This window comes from Oryctolagus cuniculus, chromosome 16 (assembly GCF_964237555.1).
Source record: "Oryctolagus cuniculus chromosome 16, mOryCun1.1, whole genome shotgun sequence".
Taxonomy (NCBI): Eukaryota; Metazoa; Chordata; class Mammalia; order Lagomorpha; family Leporidae; genus Oryctolagus; species Oryctolagus cuniculus.
This window is the reverse complement of record NC_091447.1, coordinates 43,210,233-43,236,028: the sequence shown is the minus strand read 5'-3', so window position 1 is coordinate 43,236,028 and position 25,796 is coordinate 43,210,233. Positions and strand designations below refer to the sequence as shown.

Genomic DNA, 25,796 nt, shown 5'->3' with positions numbered 1-25,796 from the left:
CTGACAGATGGTGCCACGTGCTGTGGGCGCGTGCAGTGGCACAGGAGCGCACGGTGCAGCGTCCTGGGGCTGTAACAGCATCCACACCGGCCCCGGGTTAGAAGCAGCAGCCAGCGGCTGGGGGAAAGGCCAGCGTTCCCGCGGGGCCAGGGTGTCCGGAGAAGGGTCTGGAGAGGCAGGCATGGCAGCCCCGGCAGGCTCGTGGTTGTCAGGTCACAGAGCTCACAGCACAACAAAGGGCTCGCTTTTATATTGTCCAGAATGATCGATTCACCAAATTTAAGAAAAAGCGAGAGAAAAGCAATTTAACTTGTGGGCTGGAAAAGGTATGAAGACACCGAGGTATCTCACTGGATCCGAGGGCCAGATCGAGTGCACAAGCGTTAGGCAGTGGATCCCACGTGCCCAGGGCACAGAACCGTTCCCAGTCACTCACATGCAGGTTCATCTTCTCTGCCTCACGCTCCCAGCCCCTCACTCACATCTCTGTCCCCGTTTGGCTGTGTGCTAAGTACAGGCTTACCTCCCACACGAGGAGCCATAGCTTCCACACTGCTGCCTTTCACAGCCCCAGCTTCGGAACCCTACAGAAGCAGCCTCTCGCTGGTGTCTGTGTTTGCATCCCAGCAAAGCGCTCGGATGGACACCACCTGAATTAGGTGCAAATCCAGCTCAGTCCCGCCGGAGGACGGCCCACCACAGGTCCCGTGGCTGGGTGCGGTATTTTGTGACTGCCCCAGTAACACTTTTGTAGACAGTGTGTCTACCCGCTGTGATGTAGTAGGTAAAGCTGCCACCTGCAGTGCTGGCATCCCAAATGGATGCGGGTTCAAGTCCCAGTCCCGGCCAGTCCACTTCAATCCAGCTCCCTCGCTAATGTGCCTGGGCAATCAACAGACGATGGCCGAAGTCTCTGGGCCCCCGCCACCCACACGAGCGACCTGCATGGAGTTCTGGATCCTGCCCTTGGTGTGGCCCAGCCCCCGGCGATTGCCGCTACAGCAGATGGAAGACCTCCCCATCTCTGTCACTTGGCTTTTCAAAAAGAATCCGTGGTGGTTGGGAACCACTGCTCTCTCGAGTGTGTGACCGCTGTCGTCCATGCTGTCCACTCGTGCTAAGCTCACAGAGGGCCTCTATCAGTGGTCATGGCTCTGGAGGGAGCACAGGTAGGACTGGGCGGCCCAGGAGGTCCTGAGCACTCATTGGGCAGAGAGGAGGTGTCAGGCTGGCGGACAGGGGAGGGGCGCTGTTCTCACACCACTTTGCTGGGGGTGGGGTGGGGGTGGGGAAGAGTCTCCAAAGCAAGCTTGGGTTGCTGAGAACAGCACGTGTCCACTAGAACTTTCTGTCCTTGTGTTTTTAAATTCCAGAAACTTCCTCACCTACCTCTCAGATTCCCGGCTGCTCTGTAACTGATCACAGCAGTCCCTGAAGATTTCTGGGAACATTCAGGGCTGTGCTGCTTACGGCTGACCTGTGCTGTGTTATGTGGGCAACCGTGTATGTCCTGCTTCTCTCTGGAAGGCCGGAGCCGTCCTGTGCCTCATCTTCTGATTTCCATCAAAGACCGAGTGGAGGGCTAACGTTGCAGCGTAGCAGGTAAAGCCATCCCCTGCAGGGTCGGCATCCCATATGGGCACTGGCTCAAGTTCTGGCTACTCCACTTCTGATCCGGCTCCATGCTAATGGCCTAGGAAAAGGAGCAGAAGTGTTTGGGTCCCTGCCACCTGTGTGGCAGACCCAGATGAAGCGCCTGGCTCCTGGCTTTGGCCTGGACCAGTGCTGGCCATTGCAGCGATCTGGGGAGTGAACCAGTGGATGGAAGACCTCTCTCTCTCCAACTGTGCCTTTCAAGTAAATAAGTAAATACAAATTTAAAAACACTGTTTCATCTTTAGAGACTGGAGCTATGATTCTCGCCCCACCCCCCTGGCTTCCCAGAAGTCTTGATAAAAGGTAAACTCACAGCCTCACCGAAAATAAAGCCATTTTCATCCCCTCGGCTGCATAAACACAAGCGTGCCTCGTGTCCCACCCCGAGCTGTCTGGATCTTGAGCAGGCTGTGAGACTGGCCCAGCTCAGGGAGGGCGTTTGTCCTCGTGACACCTGGCTGTGCCCTGGAGAAACCTGCCAGGCTGATTTGGGGCCAGTTTAGACTTGACATTGGTGCTTAGGGAGGAATTGCATGCAAAGTCTATTGAGAACACCACTGTAAACTAAATGTGGGCCCTTGTGATTTAGGATTAGATGGGCACTATGATTGGCTTTGCATTAGAATCTAAAGTCTAGGGTTTGGAATTGCGCAGTGAATTAAACCACCACCCTGCGCCAATCTGAAGCCAGGAGCTTCCTCTGAGTCTCCCACGCGGGTGCAGGGGCCCAAGGACTTGGGCCATCTTCTGCTTTCCCAGGCCATAGCAGAGAGCTGGATCGGAAGAGGAGAATCCAGGACTAGAACTGGCGCCCACATGGGATGCTGGCGCCTCAGGCCAGGGCTTTAACCCGCTGCGCCACAGTGCCGGCCCCTGTAGCTCTCTCTTTCAAGTAAATAAATAAATCTTGAAAAACAAGATAAATTGAACCACCTCCAGTGCCTCCCGCACCCTGCACTGGGGAGTGCCAGGTCCAGTTGCTCTGCTTCTGACCCAGGTCCCTGCTAATGGAACTGGGGAAGGCAGCTGACAGTGATCCATGGGGGAGAGCCAGATGCAGTTCCTGGCTCTTGGCTTTGGCCTGGCCCAGCCTTGACCCTTGTGGCCACCTGGGGGATCATCAGCAAATGGGAGATTTCTGTCTCACCCTTTTTCTCTGTCGCTCTGCCTTTCAAATAAATATTTTTAGAAACTATCTGAAGCCTAAGGAAGGGGCCAGGGGATGGTGCAGCAGGTTAAGCTGCCTGTGTGCCAGCCTCCCATACAAGCTCCAGTTCGAATCCCTGCTAACGCACCTTGGAAAGCAGAAGATGGCTGAGGTACTTGGGCCCCTGCCACCCATAAGAGAGACCTGGATGGAGCTCCAGGCTCCCATCCGGCCCAGCCCTGGCCATTCCGGTCATTTGAGATGTGAACGAACAGATGGACGATCTCTCTCTTCCTCTCTGTGGAACTCTGCCCTTTAACCAATCTTAAATTGAAACAAAATACAGTCTAAGGAACGCCTTGCCTCAGGAGCTTCCGTGAGGATTTATACTTGCATTGAATTACTGGTGGAGTGAGTGGTGAGGTTCCTCCCCTCATGTTAGCCCAGGGTCCACAGGCAGGGCTTTCCGCCTGTTCAGGTTTACCGCTGGGCGGGGTTGGACACGCAGAGGCGCTGCTGCCATCTCACGTCTAGGCTGGAGATGGTTCCCTCTCAGACTGGCTGGGTGTGCAGCTGCTCACGAAAGCACTGGGGTAGAGCAATTAACATGTGTCCTTACGCACACGTGTCCTGCGTCCTTACGGACGTTCCTGTCCAATCCACGTGAGAATTCAGCTTTTCCTTGCACTGCCTGAAGGGATTTGAACAAGGTCATGGAAAATGGAATTAATAAGTTTATTTTGGCACAATTTTTGTTAAATTCCTGCATGAGAGTCTACAAAATATTCACAAAAAATGCTTCAGTTTCAAAATGTATTGTACCTAAACTTTTTTAAAAAATAATTATTTCAAATGCAGAGTTACAGAGAGGCAGAGAGGGGAAGAGAGGGAGAGAGAGAGAGAGTCTTCCATCCACTGGTTCACTCCCCAAATGGCTGCAACAGCTGGAGCTGAGCCTTTCTGATGCGAGGAGCCAGAATCTCCCACGTGGGTGCAGGGCCCAAGGACTTGGGCCATCTTCTACTGCTTTCCCAGGCCATAGCAGAGAGCTGGACTGGAAGAGATGCAGGCAGGACTAGAACCGGCACCCATATGGGATGCCGGCACCGCAGGCAGTGGCTTAACCCTCTATGCCACGGCACCACACCCCACCCCCATTATTTTTATTTATTTATTTATTTTGACAGAGAGAAAGGTCTTCCTTTGCCGTTGGTTCACCCTCCAATGGCCGCCACGGCCGGCGCGCTGCTGCCAGCACACCACGCTGATCCGATGCCAGGAGCCAGGTGCTTCTCCTGGTCTCTCATGGGGTGCAGGGCCCAAGCACTTGGGCCATCCTCCACTGCACTCCCAGACCACAGCAGAGAGCTGGCCTGGAAGAGGGGCAACCGGGACAGAATCCGGCGCCCTGACCGGGACTACCTAGTGAGCCACGGCGCCGGCTCCCCATTAGCTTTTTTTTTTTTTTTTTTTTTTGACAGGCAGAGTGGACAGTGAGAGAGAGAGACAGAGAGAAAGGTCTTCCTTTGCCGTTGGTTCACTCTCCAATGGCCGCCGCGGCTGGCGCGCTGCGGCCGGCGCACCGTGCTGATCCGATGGCAGGAGCCAGGAGCCAGGTGCTTTTCCTGGTCTCCCATGGGGTGCAGGGCCCAAGCACCTGGGCCATCCTCCACTGCACTCCCTGGCCACAGCAGAGGGCTGGCCTGGAAGAGGGGCAACCGGGACAGAATCCGGCGCCCCGACCGGGACTAGAACCCGGTGTGCCGGCGCCGCTAGGCGGAGGATTAGCCTAGTGAGCCGCGGCGCCGGCCTCCCCATTAGCTTTTAATTAGATTTTTAGTGAACTTCTTGAAGTACGCTTGTGTTTCTTTTATCTTCCTTAGAGAACCTAAGCATTATTACTAAGATGGGTGGTCACTCGTGCTTGTTGGAAAAGTCTACAAACTGTTTGCAAGCTTCACCCGGGAGGGCGGTGGTTTCCTTCCAGCTGCAGGAAATCACTGAGCAACCACGGGAGCGGGGGAGAGAGGGAGGGAGAATGGCTGGAAGTGCGGGAGTGGGCCAGGCCGGAGGCAGCACCTGGAACTCCGTGGAGGCAGCGTCGGCTCGGCTTTCCCAGGCACATCAGCAGGAGCGGATGGAGAGGGGGCCGAGGCACCCCGGTAGCGGCCGCACCCTCCCGCATCCCGGCCTCTCCCAGCCCACACGGGCTTCTGAGGCGGACCCTGCCTGGCCCGCCAGGAGTCTCGCCCGTCTCCGGCTCGGCTTCTACGGCCGCCGGGTCCCCTCGGCTCCGGCGCGGGCCTGTGCGGGAGGAGGCTGAGGTCCGCGGGCCTCGGCGCCAGCGCCGCCGACACCGGAGACCCGGGGCTGCGGTGAGCGCCGCGGGCCGGCCGCCGCTCCGCGCTCGGCGCCACTCTGCTCCCGCGGGGCGGCGCTCGCGGTCCGCGGGGCTGTGGAGCCGCGGAGGGGAGGGAGCGCAGTTTTCGGGGTCTCGCTGAGTATCAGAGATGGCGGGGTACCGGCCCAGGGGTCCCGGTCCTGCCTCCGACCCGGTTCCGGGAGGTGGCTCTGCACCCGCCTTCCGCGGACAACAGGGACCACGCGGGTCCCCGGGCCCGCCTCCACCCCGCGCCAGGCGAGATCTCGTCCACAGGCGGGGCAGGGACCGAGCGCCGGTCGCTCCCGACGCGCCGCGGGGAACCAGGCCGGGAAGCTGCGTGGGGGGGCGCCCCGGAGTAGAGGGCCCGGCCCGGCCTCCAGCGGGGCGCGGCCTCGGCGCCCGTGGCCGGAGCCCCCGAGAATCCCCGCGGAGGCCGCGCCGCCGGTGCTGTTTCCACGGAATTCCTGGTCAGTTCTCGCCTCTCCAGGGCAAAACGCTGCTTTCAGAACTTCCGGTCGCCCTGCATGGCTTTTGAAAGCACCGTTAACTCCAGTGGATCCCAAGGAAAGCCTTAGGCAGCGGCGGCGCCTTGAGGGTGTGACAGAATCCGAAGCTCCCGGCAGCCGCTCGGCAAACAGCAAGCTGGGCGAGGCCGCTCTGCACACAGGCTTGGAAGCCCCTGGCCCAGCGCTCACCCCGGGGGCGCTGCACACACAGGGAGTCCCACGTGTCCCCGGGCCCAGCCCAGTTCCATTCCGGACCGGAAGAACCCGCTGCAGACGTGGGCTACGCGAGCCCCAGCCGTATTCCAGGAGCAGCATCAAGAAAGCCGCCGGGCCGGCGAGTGAACAACCAAGTCAGCTGCCTGCAGAGCGGACGGTTCCACGCCGCGTGGGGACACGCGCGGGCTCACGGGGCGCAGGGGCGGGGCACTTGGGCGAGAGCTTTGCGTCCCAGGCTGCGTTCCTCTACCTTCAAGGCACCTCTGCCTCCAGGGTGCGGGACGGCCTCGGCCCCGCCCACCGCACGCTGTCAGAATACAGGTGCAAATCCTCGGTCCAAATGCTTGGGACCAGAGGTGTTACAGATTTCTCATTTGCTTTTAGTGTGGGGTATTTGCATATAGGTAATGAGACATCTTGGGAATTTGACAGGAACCTAAACATGAATGTAGCTTATTTTATGGTGGGTTTTTTTTTTTTTTTTTGACAGGCAGAGTGGACACTGAGAGAGACAGAGAGAAAGGTCTTCCTTTTGCCGTTGGGTCACCCTCCAATGGCTGCCACAGCTGGCGCGCTGCGGCCAGCACACCACGCTGATCCGATGCCAGGAGCCAGGTACTTATCCTGGTCTCCCATGGGGTGCAGGGCCCAAGCACTTGGACCATCCTCCACTACACTCCCAGGCCATAGCAGAGGGCTGGCCTGGAAGAGGGGCAACCGGGACAGAATCTGGCGCCCCGACCGGGACTAGAACTCGGTGTGCCGGCACCACAAGGTGGAGGATTAGCCTATTGAGCCAAGGTGCCGGCCGAATGTAGCTTATTTTATAAAGGTTTACTTATTTACATGAAAGGCATAATGTCCGAGAGCTTCCATCTGCTAATTTACTCCCCAAGTGTTTGCAATGGCTACAGCTGGACCAGGCTGAAGCCAGGAGCCTAGAACTCCCTCCATGTCTCCCATGTGGGTGGCTACTTTCCCAGGTGCGTCAGCAGGGAGCCAGCTCAGAGTGGTGCAGTCAGGACTCTCAAACCAACGCCTATTTGGCATGCCAGCAGCCCAGGTAGTGGCTTAACCCACTGGGCCAAAACACCAGCCCCTACCTTATTTTTATATACACATGACTTAAAAAATATTTGGGGACCAGCGCTGTGGTGTAGCGGGTGAGACCATTGCCTGCAGTGCCAGCATCCCATATGGGCACCAGTTAGAGTTCCAGCTGCTTTACTTCCAGTCCAACTCTCTGTGGCCAAGTCCACGTGGGAGACCTGGAAGATGATCTTGGCTCCTGGCTATGGGTCAGCTCAGTTCTGGCTGTAGCAGCCATTTAGAGAGTGAACCAACGGATGAAGGACTGCTCTCTCTTCCTTTCAAATAAATAAAAATCTTAAAAAAATTATTTGAAAGGCAGAAATATCTTTAACCGACTTCTTCACTCTCCAAATAGCTGCAGTGGCCAGGGTTGGACCAGGCCAAAGCCAGGACCCAGGAGTTCCTTTGGGGTCACCCATGGGGATTTAGGCCTTCTTCCACCGCTTTCCCAGGAGCACGAGAAGGGAGCTGGCTTGGAAGTTGAGCAACTGGTGCCTACACAGGATGCAGGCCCTGCAGGCGGAAGCTTAACCTCCTATGCCACAGCCCTGGCCTCTACGAGGTATCTTGAAGGTAACTGTATCAACTATAGGGTTGCTATTAGTGTACCCAGTCTTTAGAAGAGGAGAGTGAGGGCTGCATGAGATGATCCAAAGGTGTATTTCACTGTGGGCAGTGAGTGTATTAGTTTCCAATCCAGGTTCTTTTCTCCTGCAGACGCGCTAAGCAGACTAGTATTGCATGCAAATAAGAACAGAATCTTCTGAACAGTGAGGAAACAGACGCCCACTCACGCACGAGCGTGGGCCGCCCTAGAGAAGCATGCATCAGGAGTGGGCCAACGAGGTGCCCATAAATGAGTAAGAAAACTGAAAACTTTACCTCTGAGCCGGAGTGGGAGCGGTCCGTCCGTCCTAGACCAGCCTGCACCAGGTGTCCTCTCTTCCGCCTCCCACCTCTTTTTATAAGGGAGGGGGTGGTGCCCCATCAGATGCGGAACAGGGAGGGGTCTTCACATGCACCCTGCCCCCGGATGTGACAGGTCTAAGCTGGGAAGGTGGGCGTATCAAGCCCAGTTAAAGAGATGCGGGTTACACTGCAGGCGTACAAGCTCCAGCTGGCGGAAATTTGAACTTGCCTTGTTACGTGGCCCTGATTTCACAAGGCAGACCCAGCTGAGCGGCAGCAAGGAGCTGAAGCCGCATGCAGGCATGGGGGCCCTTGTGACGTTTGGGTCCCCAAGTGCCTCTTGGCAAAGTTTGATGGAGCTGACTGGCATGTGGACTGCTACAGGACGACGAATACAGTCGCATCTCACCAGAGGCTGACCTCACAGAAGCAGAGAAAGGAGGGTTCCCAAGGCTGCGGTGGGGGAGGGGAGAGGAAGCAGGAGGCTGCAAGCAGACACAGCGTCACAGGCACAGCAGGGAGCTCCTGGCCATGTGTGTTGCAGCAGAGCCAACAGTGTCCATGCCCAATGTCCCCCTGCATTACTGATGGAACAAGACCCCCCACTGCTGTGTGCCTGGCACCCGTAGTCTGAGGTGAGGCCTGGGTTCAGCAGAGGATAGAGGCAGGCCAAGGACACAGGGATTTTTCAGAGTGTCCAGGTCATCGGGGCACCTGGCCACGCCCTGGCTTCCACGGCCGCCTGTGCAGAGGAGTGGCCCCTGGCCCCAGCTGGGGAAGCTGTGGAGACAGCGTCCTCCCCCCACCCTTGTCTTCTCTGCCAGGTTCCTTGGGGAGAGGAGGGTTCCTGGTGAACGGCCCTTTCTTCCAGATCTGAGGGAAAGGGGGTGCTCCCCCGGGTCGGATCTCAGCTCTTTTCCGCCCTGCATTCGCCTGGCACAGAACCGGGGCTGCGCCTGCTCCAGCATGAGCAGGAAGCTGTGTCATCCTTGGAATGCCTTCGTTGTGGCACAGCTGGTTAAGCTGCATCCCGTGTCAGCAGCAATTTTGTGTCCTCACTGCTCTGCTCCCAATCCAGCTCCCTGCTAATGGCCTGGGGAATAGCAGCAGATGGCCCGGTGCTTGGGTCCCTGCCTCCCATGTGGAGACCAGGAAGAAGCTGCTGGCTTCAGCTTGGTCCAGCCCTGGCCATTATGGCCATTTGGGAAGCATGTCTCTCCTTCTCTAAAACTCTTTCCAAGTAAATCAATCTTTTAAAAGTAAACATGAGAAAGTGACATGAGTGACAAATGGCTCATGGTGACCCTGAAGGGATGGGGCTCTGAACTGCGTGTGACCCCACGTGCACGTTACCTGGGTGTCCTAAGGGCCAACAGGAACACAAGGTACTGCTGGCATGCGTGCATCCCACCCACCCCAAGGTCAAAACGTCCCAAGACCCTGTTGGGAGCCAGAGTGGCCCAGAGGACCCTGGGAGCTCAGGTCGCTGTTTCCTGACTGGCCCAGACTCACTGTCTTGGGTCTTCCATCACTGACATTATCCCCTTCTGGGAGCTGTTATGTGGAGCAGCCCCTCTGGGAGGTTGGCCCAGGTTTGGGTCTTTGGCTTGTCTAAATTCTGGGGGTCAGAAGGGAGATGGATGGCAAAAAGCAGCAGCGGGGAGGGGGGGGGGGAAATGGAGGCTGGCAGGCGAGGCCTACGCGAAGGCAATTACTGGGTATCTCCATGGGAGGCAGTGCATGTGCGGTTTGGGAAATGCCTCAGGGTTTTTGCTGGGGAATTTTTTTTAAGGTTTTACGTATTTGAAAGGCAGTTAGAGAGATCTTTCTTCTACTGGATCATTCCCCAAATGGTCACATGGCTAGAGCTGGATCAGAAGTGGAGCCCCCATGGGATGCAGGTTGGGTAGAAGGTGGCTTAACCTGCTGTGCCAGAGCACTGCCCCTCTGGGGAAGTCCTTCATGTGTAGTGACCCTGACCCTGAGAGCAGCGCTGGCTGAAGGAAAAGCAGACTGGCAGGCCCCACCTGTGGACCACCTTTATGCCCAGCGGCCCAATGTGTGGACTCAGCACTGCTGTCCTTCAAATCCAAGCCTGGCTCCGTCCCCGCCAGGGCAGGACTTGGCTTACTCTGACTTTTGGGACCTTCCCTTCACACACACACACTGAGCCATTTGGTTTACCACAGATACTGGTCTGCCACCTCTAGGCCTACGCACGTGCTCTTTCCTCTTAAAAAAACAGGCCAAGGTCACCACAGCAAAGGTTGGGAACTCCATCTCAGTCTCTCATGTACCTCCCAGAGTCTGCCTGTGGCAGGAGGAAGCTGGAATTCAAAGCAGTGCCAGGACCTGAACCCAGGCATTCTGGTATGGCATGTGGGCATCTTTTTTTTTTGACAGGCAGAGTGGATAGTGAGAGAGACAGAGAGGTCTTCCTTTGCTGTTGGTTCACCCTCCAATGGCCGCCGCGGCTAGCCTGATGTGGCTGGCGCACCGCGCTGATCCGATGGCAGGAGCCAGGTACTTATCCTGGTCTCCCATGGGGTGCAGGGCCCAAGCACTTGGGCCATCCTCCGACATGTGGGCATCTTAACACCTGCCCCAAACACCCACACTTCTCTGGGATTTTTCAAAACGCTCATGAACTATATTTGATGTCTGTTATAGAGAATATTTTTGAATCTTTGCAAAGTTATGATTGTCAAATGCAAACAACTTAAAGAAAAGATTAAGTGGATTGTCATTTGGAGTTTTTTGTTTTTTTTTTTTTTTTTGAAATATTTATTTAAAAGGCAGAGTTACAGACAGAAAGGGGGAGACAGACACCACACAGATCTTCTACCCACTGCTTCAATCCCCAGATGGCGGCCATGGCTGGGGCTGGGCCAGGGTGAAGCCAGGAGCTAGGAGCTTCTTTTGGGTCTCCTATGTAGGTGATAGGGGCCAACTACTTGGGCCATCTTCCACTGCTTTCCCAGGTGCACAGTAAGGAGATGGATCAGAACTCAAGCAGCTGGGACTGCATCCAGTACCCATGTGGGATGCTGGCATCCCAGACAGCCCCTTAACCTGCTGTACATCGGCCCCTGCCATGATCATATTTATACTGAGAATTCAATTCTATGAGGAGAAACAGTTAATAATTTATGTCTAAAACCCATGAAGTACAAGATATGATTAAAATACTACTAGCTACTTATCTTTTCAAAGTACTGCAAACTTATTGAGTTCACTTTTATTTCTCAAAACTATAGAGCTGGCCGGCGCCGCGGCTCACTAGGCTAATCCTCCGCCTTGCGGTGCCGGCACACGGGTTCTAGTCCCAGTCGGGGCACCAGATTCTGTCCCGGTTGCCCCTCTTCCAGGCCAGCTCTCTGCTGTGGCCAGGGAGTGCGGTGGAGGATGGCCCAGGTGCTTGGGCCCTGCACCCGCATGGGAGACCAGGAGAAGCACCTGGCTCCTGACTTTGGATCAGCGCGGTGCGCCAGCTGCAGCACGCCAGTCGTGTTGGCCATTGGAGGGTGAACCAACGGCAAAAGGAAGACCTTTGTCTCTCTCTGTCCACTCTGTCAAAAAAAAAAAAAAAACAACAAAAAACAAAACAACAACAACAAAAAAAACAAACTATAGAGCTGAGCCGAGCCTCGTGGCACGGTGGTTCAACAGTTCGCATCAGACTGCCTGCGTCTGAGTACCATCTGAGCTTCCAGGGCAGTTTCTTGCTAGTGTACCTGGGAGCCAGTAGATGATGGTCCAGGTACCCGAGGTCTTGCCACTCATGTGGGAAACCCTGACAAAGCTCCTGGCTTTGGTCTGGCCCAGCACTGGCTGTTGCAGCCATCTAGGGAACAAACCAATAATTTAAGCTCTAACTCTCTGCCCCTCCCTGTGGGGAGCAGGGTCTGTCTCCCGCAAGATGGTGGGGCGAATGGGAGACAAATAAGTACTGAGACTGTGGACTGAAACTAACTCTATGCGTCTGATCTCCCATCATATGGTGCTGAGAGGAAGTAAACAAATCTTACACAGCTGCTTCGTCAATTAGCTGATTCCTGATCCAACCTCTGATTGGAAGAGAGCGGTGTGCTCAGCACGTGGGCAGCAGAGCACGGATTGGTGGGAGAAGACTATAAAAGGGGGAGACAGACAACATCCGGACCCCCTGAGAGAGTCCGTCGGAGAGCTCATTGGTGGAGCAGCCTCCGCTCCGCGGAGGAGCGGCAGCAAATCCGGGAAGGACCTGGGAAAGAAAACAGCGTCCAGTGTCGTTCCTCCGCGAGTGGGGGAGCGACACTCCCTCTCTGTAAATCTTTCAAAATAAATCTTAAAAAAATATATATATATATATATATATATATATATAAAAAATCCGGCTGTACTGGTGTAGAAGCTTGAATGGATAGTTATGCTTAAGCCTCAGCGCCTACACTTTTGATCATTACTTAGGAATTAAGGAAGGCAAAAGCTTTGGAAATAGGAGTACAACTCATTCCTTTGTTTTCAAACAGTATCTTTGTCAAAGACTAAAGGAAATGCAGTCTGATCTAGCAGTATATATTCTTAGTTATACACTATTTTAGAGAGAATTGCTTTCAAATAACAAATTATGGTACCAAAGCACAAACCAGAAGTAAAGATCGCTAAAGATAATTTCATCAGAAGATGACTTATTTTTAAAATATGCAAAATTTCCTTTCGAATGCTGTAAGAACTAAGCTCTGTTCAGAAAGCAGCCGTGACACCAGGTCTGTCTTGTAACATGCTGCACGGCTGAAGCTGCAGGACAGATCTGAAGGGCTAGATGAGCACAGGACTGGAAAGCGGCCCTATAAATTACAGCGCCTGAGGAACTTAGCTGGATGAGGAGAAAAACAAGGGCAGTCCATGGGGTGGTCTCTGGGGGGGCAGCTAATTCTCCTGAGGTCACACAAGGGAAAACGAAGTGCCCAACAATGTGAGAGTGGCCGTAGCTTCAACGTCTAAAACCACATTATTTGAGAATTACCAGTCACAAGACTATATGTTAAGGTCTTTCAGGGCAAGGATCCCCCCCCCCCCCCATTTATTAAATTCCATTGGTTCTGCCAAAGATGACACTTGCCCATGTAAAGCACCACATTCTTCTCCAACATCTAAAGTTTTGGGTGTCTCCACCAATCCCTTGGAGCGGAACAGGCACCTGTTTCCATCAGTTCTTTGCCAGGAGACACAGGAAACTGTGACCGTTTACGAACTCTGAAATTTCAACTTACCTATCATAAAATCAGTCCTCAACTGGCAGATAATCCTACAGTCAGGGTTTAGGCTGGAGGCAAGAATCAAGAATGGGGCTTGCACTGTGGCACAGCGGGTTAAAGCCCTGGCCTGAAGTGCCAGCATCCCATATGGGCACCGGTTGTAGTCCCGGATGCTCCTCTTCTGATCCAGCTCTCTGCTACGGCCTGGGAAAGCAGTAGACGATGGCCCAAGTCCTTGGACCCCTGCACCCACGTGGGAGATCTGGAGGAAGCTCCTGGTTCCTGGCTTTGGATTGGTGCAGCTCCGGCCGTTGTGGCCATCTGGGGAGTGAACCGGCGGATGGAAGACCTCTCTCTCTGTGTCTACCTCTCTTTATAACTTTCAAATAAACAAATCTTAAAAAACAAACAAACAAAAAACAACCCTCCAGGTACCCCATGTGGGTGTGGGTGGTAGGGACCCAACCACCAGAGCTGTCACTCTACCTCCAAGGGTCTGCACTGGCAGGGAGCTGGAGTCACGAGTTGGAATTGGGAATCAAACCTACATACTATTATATGGCTCACGGTATTTTAAACACTAGGCTAAATACCATTTCCAGCCTTACTTAATTTTAAAATGGCTGAAATGTTAGCTACAGAGGGGGTGGGCACTGTAGGCATGGTTAAACCACTGCTAAGGATACCAGCATCTCATACTGGAGTGCCTGAGTTCGAGTCCTGCCTCTGCTGCTGATCTAGCTTCCTGCTTATGTACATCTAATGATGGCTCATGTAACTGGTTCCCTGTCACCTACCCACATGGGAGACTTGGAGTTCTGGGCTTTGGCCTGGCCTGGCCATGCTACTGGAGGCATCTGGGGAGTGAACCAGCTGATGGAAGATTCTCTGTGGCTTTGCCATTCAACTAAGCTAAATATATTAAAGGCAAACAACGGTATCCAAAATAATCAGAAAAAGGTAGATGTGAGATAAACCCAATTTTTCTGTCCAGATACTCATCAATTTCTGTCAGTTATCCCAGCTCCATTATCTAAATAACAAGGCTTGTGTTTACAGAACTGGTGTAAAATTATTCCAGAAAAAGGACAGTTGGTGGATGAATAGATGTTCTTAGCTTGTACATTGTAGTAACTTTGGAATAAACATAACTGATAGTAATACCAAATCAAACTCCTCCCATGCCTTATTAGGATTCTGTTCAGGACAGTATCAGGACACCATCTGGAATATAATTTTCTGCCAATTCACCGTCTCCCCCACTCTAACGAAATGAATAGCTGCTTCTCCAGGGACATAATCATCACACACGGCACCAACCAGGAAAGCCAGACTTCTGCATCCACAGCAAAAGGGAGCCTGGCAACTTACCTCTTACCTTTTTTCAGAAGGACAATTCTGAGAAACTTTCTACTGGATACAAAGTATCCTTGAAACAGTCCTTGCATTCAAGAGCACAAAAGTATAAACCACTTTTATTAGGAAAGAATATGCAGCTTTAAGCATAAAATTTAAAGGAATTTCTCAAGAAATGTGTTATTTTTACAGCTAAAGACTGAGGGATATGTCCTTATCTAACTGTCTCTGGAACATCACAGGCACCCACAGGGAGGCAAGAACACAGCCACCAGTAGGTAAAATAGCTATTTATTCAGCCTCTTGTGTCAAACTGTTCTGTGCACGTACCACTAGAATCAGCACACCCTTTGTAACAGGCAGGATTGTAAATCAAGTTATATTTTGTGTTACCTGATTATATAAAAACTGTAAAGTGAAAATGATCCGTAATTCTTTTTAACATTCCTAATAAACAGTTCAGCAGGAGATATGAGGCACAAAATCTTAGTAAAATATGACACAGGAAGAACAATAATGTAATTATCACTTAAATTTAACTAGTCATAATTTGTTATTAATATACAAAGACAACAAACTTTTAAAACATTATATTTACTAAGATTCTGGCAATAGCTTTATGTAACAAGACAACAGCATACCAGCCTGCCACTCAACTTGTTTATGGTTAAGTCTCAGCTTCAATATGAAGCCGTTTAAAAAAAAAAAAAAAAAGAAAATCCTGCTTTGTACATGCTAAATATCTTGGCATGTATGCCATTAAACAGAGTAATGAATTTAAGAAAGCAAGAGTAAGAAGTTAACAAAAGCTACACAATGCAGCCTAAATGAAATTCATACAAAAAATAAGTAACTATCACTGGTTACATAAAATTTTCCTGACTGGTTAAAACTTAGCAATATAAAACATGCATTTTAGAATCTTTAGCTGTCAAGTTCAAAAAGTACCAGTGTCTACTTGAAATATTTCCTTTCCAAAGCCAAAGTGAAGTCAAAATTAATTCAAATGACATCCATTTTAATGCTAAAAATATTCAGTTATTATTCAAGTGGAGGTAAATCCCAGAGACTTGGGGGCTTTCTCATGCTGCAAAGGGCCTGTTTCTCTGGCTCACTCAGAGCAGCCTACAACAGAGTCCCAGGATGAGCTCAGCAAAGGGCAAGAGTGCTGTCTGCAGCTCTGACCGCCCCATGAAGCATGGCTACTGTGTCCACAGAAAGAGGATGTGGAGGACCAAAGGCACGCTATTCTGCTAGCTAAAGAGATAGCAATCCCCCCTCCCAACCCTAAAAGCTCCTTCCCCAGGTCAATAAAAGTATACAAGGGGCAAAATTAAAATACACTTATCTACAGAGTAAGGATTCTGGAGTATCAATGGAATCCCTACTTTAAAAGTTTTAACTAGAATCATCTGGTCATTTCTGATTACATCTTACAAGATGTATCCAGAGTGTTTTCTGTTGACTTATTACCAGAAACTTCTAGTCAAAACTGTTAGCTTCATTCCCAAGTATCTTAACCACCAGGTACGACTGCAGTGTCTTATCTCCCAGAGTTATCGAGCACTGGAAGAGAGAAAAGAGGTGTCAGGCAGCAGGCAACAATCACGGCCCTTTCACACAGTGGCATCTGAGTGGCTACTGCAGGAGTAATTCTAAAAACAAGAAAGTTCATGCATTTTAGTTAACTATGCCGTAGTTTTCACAGTTGAAATTTCCTTACACATTGCACTTTCTTATAAGGGATCCTGATTTTTCTTGATGTTATGGCGAGTCAGGACTTGAATTTGCAGCCTTCTTTTTCTTCTTCTTACTGTGTTTCTTATGCTTCTTTTTCTTTTTTGTCTTTTCCTGTAAAGATAATCCCATATTACATTATTACTACATCAAAATATGGAAATTAAATCCATCTTTACTATATTTCTAAGCAACTACATTTCAAACAATGCATGCAGCCAAGAAAACTGTTCAAGACATTTCTCATGAAGTCTCAACACCCAGCATCAAATGTAGACTAAGAGTTTTTGTTGATTTTGCAAGACAGGAAGAGACTCATAAGTCATTAGCATATTAACATGGCTTCTAACAAAACTTCCTGTATAAAATAAATTCAGTTGAAATCATGCTATAAATTGCTATATTTCACGTTCTATAACTTTTTTTAAGACGACTTATTTATTTATTTGAAAAGCAGAGTTAGAAGAGAAACAGAGATAGGTCTTCCATTCTCTGGCTCACTCCCTCAATGGACTGAGCTAGGTTGAAGCTAGGAGTTTCACCCTTGTCTCCCACGTGGGTGTTAGGGGCCCAAGTACTTGGCCATCCTCCATTGCTTTCCTAGGCCATTATTAGGGAGCTGGATCAGAAGCAGCTGGGACATGAACTGGCACCCTTATGGGATGCTGGCATTGTACAGTGGCTTTACCTGCTATGCCACAGTGCCAGCCTCCAATGTTCTGTGATTTTAAAGGTAAAAGCAACTGCCATTACACAAAGGAGTATTTGCACCATAGCACATAGTGTTCTGTAAAACAGTTTCCAGAGAGAACAAAAATACTCTGTTTTTAAGAAAACAGGAGCGCAGGTATCGGGTACTGGCCAGACTGGAAGCACTGCTTCAATCACTAACTAACAGCACAGGGCACCGAGGCGCAGCTGAAAGTCCCTCTTGCTTAGCAGAGCAGATGCTTCTGTTGCAGAGGTAAGTGCCACTGCCGCCCAGGAGAGTCGTTAGATCACCAGGCGCAGAGGGCCGGGAGACCGCTGGGCTCCGCCTCTGCTGACTGCTTCCGCTGGAGGAGGCGGCGGCGGAACCCTCCACACGCAGATGCTCTGAAAGGGGGAGGGAGGCCCTGCTGCTGCGGACACCCAGGGGCAGCGGGAGAGCAGCGCTTCCTCTCCAGCTCATCCGCTAGGACACCCACCATCTCTCTCGCAAAGGCCTCTGCCACTTCGTGGTACTAGGCTACCATCTGCCAATGTTCTTTTTTCAACATATGATTAAGTACACAAGGAATTTTATCCAGGGTTTAAAACTGTGTAACTTGGGTTCTAAAACTACACTTAGGTTTAGGATGCTACTTGATACAAGGACAGCTGGGCACTCTCCTTCAAATTCTCAGCTTCCAGGTCTCCTCTGTCACAGGGACCTCTTCACTCCTGGTGCTGGCTCTTCCTTTCCTAGCTGCATGCTTTAAATTCCACCTAAGTACCAACAGTAGCCAGACTTCTTAAAGCCAGTCCCCTGCTTCAAACTTAGGACTGCACGCGCCTTTTTAGACTCCCTGGACGTTTTTGTTTGTTTTTACAGGCAGAGTTAGTGAGAGAGAGATTCAGAGAGAAAGATCTTCCTTTTGCTGTTGGTTCACCCCCCAAGTGGCCGCTACGGCCAGCATGTTGCAGCCGGTGCGCTGCGCTGATCCGAAGCCAGGAGCCAGGTGCCTCCTCCCGGTCTCCCATGGGGTGCAGGGCCCAAGCACTTGGGCCATCCTCCACTGCACTCCCTGGCCACAGCAGAGAGCTGGCCTGGAAGAGGCGCAACCGGGACAGAATCCGGTGCCCCAACCGGGACTAGAACCCGGGGTGCCGGCGCCGCAGGCGGAGGATTAGCCTAGTGAGCCGCAGCACCGGCCTCCCTGGACGGTTCGTAGGCATAATCATTTCTACAATTACCAGATCAAACGCTTACTTTTCCTCTCCAAACTCTTAGTCAACTCAGTAAATGGCACTAACCTGACATTGTGCTGAAATCAAAGAACCGAAGCTCTCTGACTGTGCTCTCTTACTCCATTCTCCACAAAGTACCAAGCGAGTTCTACCATCTAAGTACAAACCCGTCCATGCAGGCCATCCGTATTACCATCACTGTAGTATACACGTCCACTCACTTCCAACGCATTTTACAAAGTAAAGTTTTCAGGTTATCTTTTTGTTTAAAATCCTTAAAACAGAGGTGGGTATTTACCCTGCTAGTTAAGTCGCTGGTTCAAACTACTGCATTCCCTGTCAGAGGGCCTGGGTTTGAGCCTCAGCTCAGCTCCCTATTCCTGCTTCCTGCTAATGCACACCCTGGGAGGCAGTAGTGATGGCTCAAGTAATTGGATTCCTACTGCCCACATGGGAGACCTGGACTGAGTTCCTGGCTTCCACCCGGGCTAGGGCTAGTGCAAGCATTCAGAGTCCACTAGATGAGGCAAACGGTTTCTATCTGCCTTCAAACAAAACAATTCCTTTGGACTGGAGTTGTGGTATAGTGGGTTTAATTGCCTTTTTTCCTTTTTTTAAAGATTAATTTATTTATTTGAGCGGCAGAGTTAGAGAGAGAGGGAGAGACAGTGAGAGAGTCTTTCATCTACTGGTTCACTCCCCAAATGCCCACAATGGCTGGAGCTGGACTGATTCAAAGCCAGGAGCTTCTTCCGGGTCTCCCATGTAGGTGCAGGGGCCCATCCTCCACTGCTTTCCTAGGCCCCAGCAGGGAGCTGGATCAGAAATGGAGCAGCCAGGACAGGCGGAGGCTTAGCCTACCACTGCCACAGTGCCAGCCCCTAAACTGCCTCGTAAGACCCTGGTTTCCCATATCAGAGTGCCAGCCTGAGTCCCAGCTGCTCTACTTCCAATGTATCTCCCTGTAATGCACCTGAGAAGTAAGGTAATTCAAGTACTTGGGACTTTGTTTTTCAAGTCAGAGATCAGGTTGGAGTTGCTGGCTCCTGGCTTCAGCCTGACTCAGCCTGGTTGCTGCAGACATTTGGGGAGTAAATCAAAAGATGGAAGTTCTCACTCTCTCTCACTCTGCCTGCCTTAAAATAAATAAATATTTACAAAGGGGAAAAAAAAGTTACATGAAAGTTTTCAAAGGCAGAGTTACAGAAAGAAAACAAAGATAGAGAGATCTGTTATCTGCCCAAGCACTGGGGCCATCTTCCACTGCTTTCCCAGGTGCATTAGCAGGGAGCTGAATCAGCAGCGGAGCAGCCAGAACAAGAACTGGAATCCATACAGGATGCTGGCTTCACAGGCAGTGGCTTTACCCACTACGCCACAACGCTGGCCCCAAAGTTTGGTATTACTGGCGGTGAAATACTAAAACGGAAGCAGTAGATGCTTGCTACCAGGGTACTCTCCCTTCTCCCTGAGCCATTCTGACTTTGTCCAACGAGTAAGTCAAACGGCCAACCACCACACCTTTCCCAGTATTTACTCAGCCCCAATAAATCCAATCACGCTTTGCCACAACCCACTAGATATTAAACCTAAACAGCCAACTGTTGTCACGTAAAAAGGTAAGAGATACTTGCTGTTGCTTTTTCTTGTTCTTCACTGCTTTTCTTCTTTTTGGCGCGTACCTGAAAGTAAATTTTCATGTAGAACAGAAGTATGTAAATTTGCACTCAAGGCATTTTTTTTCTTGCCCTAATATATCTTGCATCTTTAAAATTTATATGTAAAAACATTTTGACATTCAAATGGCAGTTAAATTACTCTTTATTTCAATGAGAAATACATAAAGAAAATCAAGATTTAAAATATCTAGAGGATTTCTCTTATGTTTCTTTTCAGAACCTAAAAAAGCAAAGTGTACAGTGGGAAAAAACATGAGCCCTGAAATAAGACAGACAAAATCTGAATGCTATCTCAGTTTCATCACCTGTAAAAAAAGAGATGTCATCTACCCTCGAGGGGAAGTCCTAGAACACAGTGCAACTTTCTTACTGTGTGGTGTTCAACACAATAGCTGTTCACGTGGCTAACTGTAGATGCCTGGGACAGACAGGGCTGGACTGAGGCAGGGAGATGAAACTCAAATCAAGTCTCCAACATGGGGAATATGAACCCAATGACTTCAGTCACCACCACTGCCTACTAAAGTCTGCATGAGAAGGTAGCTGGAGTCAGGAGCCCAAGACCGATATCAAACCCAGGCACTCTGATACGGTGTGTGGACCTCTTAACTCTCAGGCCAAACACCTGTCCCCCACTATATGGTCTTTGAAGGGCACATGTTATGCTCCTGCTGCAGCCTACATTTGGTTTTGTCTTAAGATTTTGTCTTCTACTGTACTCAAGCATTTACACACTGAAACATAATTTAAAATGTTATTCACTTTTTTTGTTCATATTTTTCAGAGGACAGTACTATGAAAATTTGTGTAGCTGGTATTTACTAGGAATTTAAGTTCAGGGGATATCACAAAATAGAAAATGGAGGCGCAGCAGAGTGAGGGCCGCTACTGTGTCCCATGTACAATGCAGTCAGAAGGAAGACAGGCACAAACACACACAAGGGCAGGATTGAGGGAGTGGGGGGATGAGGAACAGAACAGAGACGAGCAGGGCTGGTTTAGGAGGAAGCCAGTATGAGGGAGAAGGAATCAGAAAGACCAGCTCCTGCGGCAATCTCCTACTACCTCTTGTAATCAAGGGCCAGACACTTGACTTCTTGGGTAAATTATAGTGTTGGGGGCTGAACATGTCGATCCATAAAGGAAGATGCAACTTCAAGTCAATGACAAGTGCAACCTTTAGTTAGATGTTATTGTAACAGCAAAAATTGTGAATTACGTAAACTTCATTTTATTCCGCCCCGGGTATCATGTGAAACTTTCCATAGCTTCTTGTTTCTTTTAGTCCTTATAATAAATATAGTATGATAGGCTCCTTTTTTACAGTTGAGGAATCCATGGCCAAGAAAGAAACAGACCTGAAGCTAACCAAGTATGAACTCTAATTGCAGGAGTACAAAAGCTGAGAAAGGGACTGCTATAACTAAATAGGACGACAGTGATAACTTTCCTTCTTTATTTTATACACAGGAAACTGAGGTCAGGCCAACATTTCTTCTTCACTGTATCCAACCGATCAAATCACAGTTCAAAAGAAAAATAAAAACAAGAATGTCAGCTTAGTTGAGGGAGTATGTGCAATGCTGTATTCTAACTGTATAAGGAAATGCTTGGTTTCCATTTATAGTACATTATATAATATCATTATGTAATCAGAGTGAGAGTATGATATAAATAAAACAAGTAAAAATAGAAATCTCAGACTGGGAAGGTATGTGCAAATATGGCTAATTATCAAAGTAACAGTCACATAATAATCTTCTGGAAAAGTGCAAAATTTGTTAAAACTTGTCTTTTTTTTTCATTTTTCCATATTAGAAAAGTGTTTTTTTTTTTTTTTTTTTTTTTTTTTTTTGACAGGCAGAGTTAGACAGTGAGAGAGAGACACACACAGAGAGAAAGGTCTTCCTTCCCTTGGTTCACCTCCCAAATGGCTTCTATGGCCTGCGCACTGCACCCATCCGAAGCCAGGAGCCAGGTGCTTTCTCCTGGTCTCCCATGTGGGTGCAGGGCCCAAGCACTTGGGCCATCCTCCATTGCACTCCCGGGCCACAGCAGAGAGCTGGACTGGAAGAGGAGCAACCGGGACAGACTCTGGTGCCCCGATCAGGAACCCGGTGTGCTGAAGCCGCAGGCGGAAGATTAGCCTAGTGAGCCGTGGTGTCGGCCTAGAAAAATACTTGTAAGTATTTCTTTTTCACTAGTTTATATTTATCAAATCAGTAACTTTATGAAGTGGAGGAAAAGGATTTGATCATATACGTACCTCCTCAATGTAATCTGATTCTGATAAGGATTCAGATGACAAAGGCTTATCTTCAGGATACATCTTTCTTTTTTTGCTGAGTCCTTTAATGTCCTATAGGAAATAAATACATATCTCTTGATATAAAAAGATGTCATATGCCATACAAATTTGTTTCTAAGTTCTTTGTTTTAATTTTTCCAGTTATCAGAAAATTCATTTTCATCTTACAAATGTCTAAAAATAACACAAACATGTGTTTAATTCCAGTAATGCAAAGCTTTTATCAAATAATTTGAAAAAACTCTATCCATTTTGATGTATTAGTCTCTTTATTTTCTTAAATTATACATGATAGAAATTTTTTTTTTTTTGATAGGCAGTTAGTATGAGAGACAGACATAGAGAAAGGTCTTCCTTCCGTTGGTTCACCCCCCAAAATGGCCATTATGGTTGGTGTGCTGTGCCGATCTGAAGCCAGGAGCCAGGTGCTTCTCCTGGTCTCCCATGCAGGTGCAGGGCCCAAGCACTTGGGCCATCCTCTACTGCGTTCCCGGGCGACAGCAGAGAGCTGGACTGGAAGAGGAGCAACCGGGACAGACTCCGGTGCCCTGGCCAGGACTAGAACCCAGGGTGCCGGCACCGCAGGCAGAGGATTAGCCTAGTGAGTCATGGTGCCAGCCACATGATAGAATTTTAAAGACTCCTAAGAAACCACATAGATGATTTCAGATTTAAGTCCTTTGTATTCTAACTCTTTTGTTTCTATCTAGAGTTGGATCAGACAGCCCTAGTGCTACAGCAAAGACAATCAATAGGCAATCATCTGTATGATCCAAATGATCTCTACACAGTAATTCCTTTAGTGTCTTAAAAGTCACACTAAAGATAATCTTTATTTCTTAAGTATTTTTAATGCTGAGAAAATTACTAACTCTGGAAGAAGAGAGAAGACTGGGAAGAGTACACGGATACCTGAAAACATCCAAAGCAAGTATGGTGAAATGTTAAGATTATTAGACCTACGTAAGATTTAAACTCAAAAGAAAATAATATAGAAAATAAAACTAATGATGATCTATGTATGTGTTAGATTATATGATTTTGATTTGTTTCTGCAGAGCTTTATTATTTTAGCTGAAACAATAAATGTTCATTTTAAGAAAATGCACCCACAATTACAGATTATACATCTCGCTATATGGATGGTGATAACTTTACACAAATACCTGCTGTTTGGGGACCAGCACTGCGGTGCAATGGGCTAAGCTGCTCCTGTAGCAACAGCATTACATATGGGCTTCAGTTCAAGTCTGGCTGCTCCACTTCTGATCCAGATCTCTGCTAATGCAATTGGGAAAGCAGCACAAGATGGGCCAAGTGCTTGGCCCCTGACACCCATGTGGGAGACCTGGATGAGGTCCCTGGCTTTGTGCTGACCCAGTTCTGGCCATTGCGGTCACTTGGAGTGTAAACCAGCAGATGAAAAATCCATCTTTATTTCTGCCTGTGACTGTCTCTCAAGTAGGTAAATAAATTTTCAAAGACCAGAACAAAACCAAAAAACATGCCATTTGGAACTCATTCTTCCCAGTAATCCTTTTTTTCCTATTTTTTAAAGATTCATTTATTTATTTGAAAGGCAGAGTTAGAGAAAGAGAGGGAGAGAGACAGAGCTCTTCCACCTGCTTGTTTACTCTCCAAATGGCTGCAAGGGCCAGGGCCAAGCCAGGCTAAAGCCAGGAGCTTCATCCAGTCTCCCATGTGGGAGGCAGGGACCCAAGCACTTGGGCCATCCCATAATACCAACCCTGGCTCAAGTCTTGGCTGCTCAGCTTTCTATCCAGTTTCCCTGCTAATGCACCTGGGAAAGCAGAAGAGGGCCCAACTGCTTGAGCCTCTGCCACTTACATCAGAAACATGGATGGCTTTCCAGGCTCCTGGCTTTGGCCTGGACCCGCCTGGGCCACTGCAGCCATTAGGGAAGTGAATCAGTGGATTAAAGATCTCTCTCTCTCACCTTCTCTATCACTTTTCCTTTCAAATAAATAAATAAATCTTTAAAAAAACACAGGAAAAAAAAAAAAAAAAGGCAAGGTCTGGAGCCAGTGCTGATTCTAGTCCCGGCTGCTCCTTTTTCTTTTTCTTTTTTTTTTTATTATTTTTTTGACAGGCAGAGTGGACAGTGAGAGAGAGAGAGAGAGAGAGAGAGAAAGGTCTTCCTTTGCCGTTGGTTCACCCTCCAATGGCCGCCGCGGCTGCTGCGCTGATCCGATGGCAGGAGCCAGGAGCCAGGTGCTTTTCCTGGTCTCCCATGGGGTGCAGAGGCTGCTCCTCTTTCAATGTAGCTCTCTCGTATGGCCTGGGAAAGCAGCAGAAGATGGCCCAAGTGCTTGGACCCCTGTACCCACGTGGGAGACCCAGAAGAAGCTCCTGGCTCCTGATTGGCTCAGCTTTGGCTGTTAAGGCTATTTGGGGAGTAAACCAGCAGATGGAAGACTTTTCTCTGTCTCTCTGTCTGTCTATAAACACCTCTCAAATAAAATTTTTTTTTTTTAAAAAAAGGAAGGTCTAACTATATGCTTTGTTCTAATTTTTCTGTGTGTGGTATTTTTTTAAGATCATTGAATTTTTGTCTTATGTAATCCTAGAAATTTTTGTTCATTAAACTTTGTTCACAGGTTAATTTTATAATCAAATCTGGCCATTTTGATATTTGGTTAATGAAAGGGCAAGGGGAGGGAGGGTTGGAAGGTTGATTAATAAGTACTAGGTTATAGCTAGATAGGAATAAGAAGTTCTGTGGTCCCACAGCAAGGTGACTGTTGTTAATATATTATGTAATTTTCCTATTAAAAACAAAACAAAACCAGAAAAGAGGATTTTGGATGTTTTCACCATAAACAAATGTTAGAGGAGATATTTATCTCTTGAATTATTACATAATATATGCACTGAAACATCACTCAGTATCCCACAAACATGTATAATTTTTATATGCCTGTTCAAAATTTGGAAAAAATATATGTATTAAGAAATGTATGATCACAGTTTCTGAGGTTTGAGGCGCAGGCTTTCCCTACCACAATATTACAAAAATGGTCACCTCTCTGTCCTGCTCTAGCTGCGTTTTCACACCTCTAAACCCGACCTCGCTGGGGTGCATTCGGCCCTGAGGAGTGCCAGCTGCCTCTAAGGGAGGACAGAGGTTTGGAGATTTAAAAAACAGAACAAAAGATAAGGTCTGCAGCAAGTGTAAACACTTTGTTAATTCTAGCTGTTATGTATACAGGTACTTATTTATTATATATATTACTCTGCATTTATAGTTTGAAGAATTTCAAAATTACAATGCTGTTTTAGTATTTCACATTTGTCTATTACCAGATTATAGACTCATACATATATTTATTAATTTTTTAAAATTAATTAATTGAGAGGCAGAGACACAAGTTGACAGAGAAAGCACACTCTCATTTGCTAGCCTACTCCCAAATGCCTGCAACGGCCTCAAACTGGGCCAGGCCAGTAAGAGCCAGGAACTCAGTCCAGTGCTCCCTTACAGGTGGCAGGCATCCAACTACTTGAGCCATCACTGCTTCCTCCAAGGGTCTGCATTAGTAGGAAGCTGGAGTCAGTAACCAGAACCAGGCTTCAAACCCAGGCACCATGACACAGGACACAGGCATCTTACAGGTGTC

At 49.0% G+C, this 25,796-nt stretch overlaps 1 protein-coding gene across 3 annotated transcripts in view; it reads right to left on the bottom strand.

Moving 5' to 3' along the window:
* Positions 1-14,780: 14,780 nt before the first annotated feature.
* FAM133B (family with sequence similarity 133 member B) overlaps positions 14,781-25,796 on the bottom strand; it is a 29,512-nt gene continuing 18,496 nt past the window's right edge. For 2 of the 3 annotated variants that reach the window (XM_008261733.4, XM_008261732.4), the window contains exons 9-11: positions 22,117-22,209; positions 19,806-19,853; positions 14,781-16,356 (exon numbers count right to left, since the gene is read on the bottom strand). In XM_008261733.4, coding sequence (XP_008259955.1) covers positions 16,270-16,356; positions 19,806-19,853; positions 22,117-22,209 — 228 coding nt within the window. In that variant the 3' untranslated portion in view covers positions 14,781-16,269. The remainder of the gene's footprint in view (positions 16,357-19,805; positions 19,854-22,116; positions 22,210-25,796) is intronic. The other variant, XM_051853351.2, reaches the window with a different exon arrangement.